Source organism: Leptonychotes weddellii, chromosome 6, assembly GCF_054177405.1.
Source record: "Leptonychotes weddellii isolate Sample4059 chromosome 6, ASM5417740v2, whole genome shotgun sequence".
Classification (NCBI taxonomy): domain Eukaryota; kingdom Metazoa; phylum Chordata; class Mammalia; order Carnivora; family Phocidae; genus Leptonychotes; species Leptonychotes weddellii.
Window position 1 is genome coordinate 36,405,069 of NC_138374.1, and position 4,745 is coordinate 36,409,813.

The 4,745-nt window shown below is 49.5% G+C and overlaps 1 protein-coding gene across 1 annotated transcript in view; it reads left to right on the plus strand.

The window, feature by feature from the left end:
* The window catches only part of FAM170B (family with sequence similarity 170 member B), a 3,509-nt gene extending 1,156 nt beyond the window's left edge, over positions 1-2,353 (plus strand). The window contains exon 2 of the mRNA XM_081823084.1: positions 6-2,353. Within this exon, the coding sequence (XP_081679210.1) occupies positions 6-651 (646 nt within the window). The 3' untranslated portion in view covers positions 652-2,353. The remainder of the gene's footprint in view (positions 1-5) is intronic.
* Positions 2,354-4,745: the final 2,392 nt, after the last annotated feature.

The window sequence follows — 4,745 nt, forward strand, 5'->3', positions numbered from 1 at the left end:
AGCAGCTCGCCGTCAGCCCAGTCCGCCTCCGAGTACCAGTCCTACTCCCAGTACCAGTCCTGCCCCTGCTGCACGTACGACGAGGAGGACGCCGCCCAGCAGAGCGCGTGCGCCTTCTACACCCACGTGCAGACGGTGCGGGGCGTGGCCGTGGCCTGGGAGACCGAGACGGGCTTCGAGCCGGTCAGCAGGAAGCCCCGCATTCACCAAGCCGCGTTCGTCAAGAGGCAGAGGAGGAAAGGCTCCTCCTTCGAGATGGCTTCCAACACCGACCTGCGCTGGGAACTGGAAGCCAGCAAGAACACCTGCTGCCCGGCGCAGGACGACGCGGAGCTGCTAGGGCCCCTCGAGTGCTGCCTGCAGGAGCTGCGGGACACCCCGGACTGGCTGGTCACCACGAACTCTGGGCTGCGCTGCGTGGCCTGCTGCCGGGTCTTCCCCACGTTGGAGGCTCTGCTCAAGCACGCCCAGTATGGCATCCAAGAGGGCTTCAGCTGCCAGATCTTTTTCGAGGAGATGCTGGAGAGGAGGCGGGCCCGGGGCCAAGTGCAGGAGCTAGAGCTGCAGGAGGGGGAGCAGCGCCCTTCCGAAGGCAGTGAAAGTTCAAGGCGGCACGCCAGGGTGCTTCCCTCGCCGCAGCAGGAGCAGTGAGCTGGAGGGGATGTGCCCAGCCCTGGCCTCACCTCCGGCACCTCAGTTGCTCCTTCCCCAGCCAGCAGGACCAGCACTGCAGGGGCCGGGGGAAGAAAGCCAGCAGGAGCTAGAGCTGGGAGGGCCGTGACAAGGCAAGGGGAAGAACCCTTCCAAAGGGCACAGCATTTCAACCAGAGTCCATTTCAAAACCTGAATCCAAAGAGGAGGGCTTCAAGTGTTTCTGACCATGGGCACGAGATCTGAAGCCCACAAGCCTGTGGCCACAGGGATTTCTATTTTTGTTGGTAGATCAAGCAGGTCGTGACTCAAAGGAGAGCCAACTGCAAATGAAGCGTCAGCCCTATGTTTTTCATCGTTAGGAACCCGCCATATGCCCTAGTTCTATGTTTTATTTTAGTGGGATTAAACTTGAGTGACTCAAAATGTAAGGCCTTGTCAGAAAGAGTGAACCATGCTATTAGGTTGGAGCCACAGGAAATTGCCATTTCTGTAGGTTACACCCCAGCACAGACACCGGGAAACAGGTAGGTTCCCAGAGGTGGAGCTGGGGTCTGGGTAAGTCTTGCTACCTATGAGTGCACAGGTCAACTACATGCTTTAAAATGTTGTTACAAAATCCATTTGCACCCTGCTATCTGTCCCCAGCTCAGGGGGCTGCATTCATTCAAGAAAATACATGGATGGCTCACTGTGTTAGGCTGATGAAACAGATAGCCCAGCTGTCCAGTGAGAGGCAGACGGAATAGGCAATTGCAAGGCAAAGGGATGAATCAACATAAAAGAGGTTTGGGGAGCTCAGCGGAGGGCCCCCAAACTCACAGTGGTTGATGAGGAAGGACGACTTTCCAAAAGAGGTGATGTTCACAAAGGCTTGGAGCACAAGTAGGACCAGGGCTTCTCACTCTCAGTCCTGTTGACGTTTTAGGCTGAATAATGGTCTTTGTGTCAGGGAGGGCTGTCCTTTCCATTGGAGGATGTTTGGCGGCATCCCTGGCCCCCACCCACCAGACGCCAGTGGCATCCCCTTCTCTACAACTGTGACAATCACAAATGTCCTAGATATTAACAAACGCTCCCCGGAGGCAAAATTGCTGCTTGGTTGACAATCACTGAGCTAGACAAAAATGAGGATCTTAGAAGAGGGAATGGCACAAGATATATGGGCAACTGCCAGCCATTTGGCCTGGTTGGAATGCTGGAGACATTTCTCCCCTCGTATGCTCCATAAAGTTTAGCACCTGCTACGTGCCAGACACTGTACTGGGCATGGGAAACAAACTGAACATGCATGGATGGTTCCCTGTGGAGCTTACGGCTGGGGGCAAAAATAGACTCCATATATACATATTTAGAAATAATTATGGAAGTACTCGTTTTACAACCTTCAAGGCCCTCTATGGCCCAGGCTTTGCTAACTTCTCCATCACCATTTCATAACATTCACTGCTTCACTCACTGTGCTCCAAGCTTTCATACCTCAGGGCCTTTGCACTTACTCTCTCCTCTAAGTGGAGTGCATATCCTTCTCTGTCGCTCTTTTGGCTGACCCCTTGCTCATCCCTGAGGTTTCAGCTTTGTTACTTTTTCAAAGGGGACTTCAGCAATCATGCTATCTTAGTGTAGGCCTCATTCTATTTGCAGATGGTTTTAAAGAGAGCACTAGCAGGATCAGATTCATGTTTCCGACTCATTTTGGTTGTATGTGAAATATGGATTGGTACAGTAGCAAAAGAAGAGTAAGTAGGGAGATGACTTAAGAGGCTGTTACGGAAGTCCAGACAAGGGACAATGTGGCTTGCATAAGGCTTGTCACAAGCCAAGAGGGAGTGATTGGATGTATTCAAGACCTATTTGGGGAATAGATCCAAAGGACTTGGGGATGGGTGGATGTGGGGGGTGGGGGAAATGAGCTTGTCAAGGTAGACTCGCAGGTTCCTAGCAGGAGCAAATGGTAGGTGGTGGTATAGTAACTGATATGGGAAACTTTGGAGGAAGGTTGGCTGTGTGTGTGCGTGAATGTGCGTGTGTGAGTGTATGTGTACGTGTGTATATGAGGACAAGTGTCTGCATGTGGATGTACATACCTAAGTGCCGAGGGAGGCTGGTGGTGGTGGAGGTCAGTTAGGACAAGGTCAATTCTAAATGCTAATGACACATCCAAGTAGAAATGTTGAGTGGGAAGTGGTTTATGATTTAGAACTCAGAAGACAAGTCTGGATTGGAAACAAATTAGAAAGCTAACAGCACATGGATGGTACCATATTTAAAACCGCAACAGTGGGTGGATGAGGTTAAGTAGGGAGCTGGGTGGAGTTACACTGAAAGAGTGTGGCCTGAGAAGGAAGGAGAAATGGGGTAGGGGCTGCTTTCTTGGGAATTTTCTTCAAGGCCAACAAAACTAAGATTATTTCGAGGAGGGATGTGCAGTGTTAAATGTGGGAGAGAGTGGGAGTGAGCTGAGAAGACATTTTTCTTTTCATCTGGCACATGGAGGTTGCTGATGGCTCTGATGGGAGCAGTCTCAGGCTGAGTGGGGCAGAGGCCAGATGGGCACAGGCCAGTAGTGGCCATGAGGCCAACCACAGGGGACAAGCATAAGACAATGCTGCTGGCAAGTTTTGTTTAAAAGGGAAAGCAACTATGGCTGTAGCTGGACAAAAGGAAACTAAAAAAAGACAAAGATAGGGGAGGGAGCAAGATCACATGCTAATGAGAATGAATCAGTAGAGAGGAGGAGACAGAATGCAAGAAAAATGGGGAAATCCTAGAACAGTGAAGCAGGTGAGAGAGGGCTGCATGCTGAATAGATATCAAGAAATGGGCCCTTGACAAGAACATCTTTGTGTTCTCTGTTGCACTCAGATGGACAGTTAGGTCAGGTAGGGCTTAGGAGACAAAATTATAAAACTTGAATCCACCCCCCCCAAAAAAAACCCTGCAAGGAGCTCTTAAGGAATTGTAAGCAAGTCAGGTTTGCATTTGCAAAAGGTTACTCTGGTGAGCAGGGTTGAGAGTGGATGAGAGAGAGCATCGCTGGCAACAAGGAGTGCAGTTAAAGCATTGAAGGCAGGATGAGTTCAAGAGGTATTTGAGATGGAAATGGTAGATTTTGGCTAGCGTTTGATGAGGGTGGGGAGAGGAAGGTGTCTAGAATGACTTCCAGGTTTTTCAACTGGGTGGCTGGTGAATATTAGTGCCTTTTCCAGATAATGGAATAGCAAAGGAGAAGATTTGCTGGGATATGGATGAGTCCATTTTTGAATAAGCTCAGCTTGTGATAGAAACATCCAGAGGGGATTTAGAAGGATCTGGAGCTTGGAAGCATATTACATGGGATGAGGAATGCAGTCATCTACATGTATGTGGTGAGCTAAGGACATGGTGCCTTATGTGAGCCTCATGTGGGATGCATTTTCTCTGCTAGCCTCAGTGTAACAGGAAGCCATGAGATCATCTTAGACTGGGACATCAGCCCCATTGGGGATGGTATCTTATCACCATTTTCAAGATGCCACAGATTCACAAACTTTCTAAATTCACTGTGAAAGGAGCTGGAGGAGCTTCAAAAGGAAAAAGGGATGGGACGATGGACCAACTTTGTCAAGCTCTTCTTAGAAGAGCTCTCTGCTGTTTGAGGGGGGCTTAGTAGGCAGGGAGAATCCAAGGACAATCTAAGGGGAGGGGAGGCAGCTGAGCCAGAAATAGTAGAGCACTAGGGAGGAAAACATGTCAATTCAGAAATCAGTGTGCAAGGGAAACAAAATGAGGCATGGCATCTAAGCTCTGGAATTTCAGCCTTTAAGACAAGAGTAGCCTTGATATTCTAAGGGTCAAGCATCATTCTAAATACCATGTAAATATTCAGTCATGTAATGCTCTTCACAATCTAATGAGGTGGGTCCTGTGATTAGTTCGATAGGTGAGTAGGCTACGACCAGGCCAAGGCTGTACAGCTGGTATATAGCAGAGTCAAGCTTCACACCCAGGCAGTGTTGTTTCAGAGCCTCTGCTGTAACCATCACACGGAGAAGAAAATTTTAATGTAAAGACAGATGCAAGGTATTTAGAAAAGCAAACATGTCAACTCCACA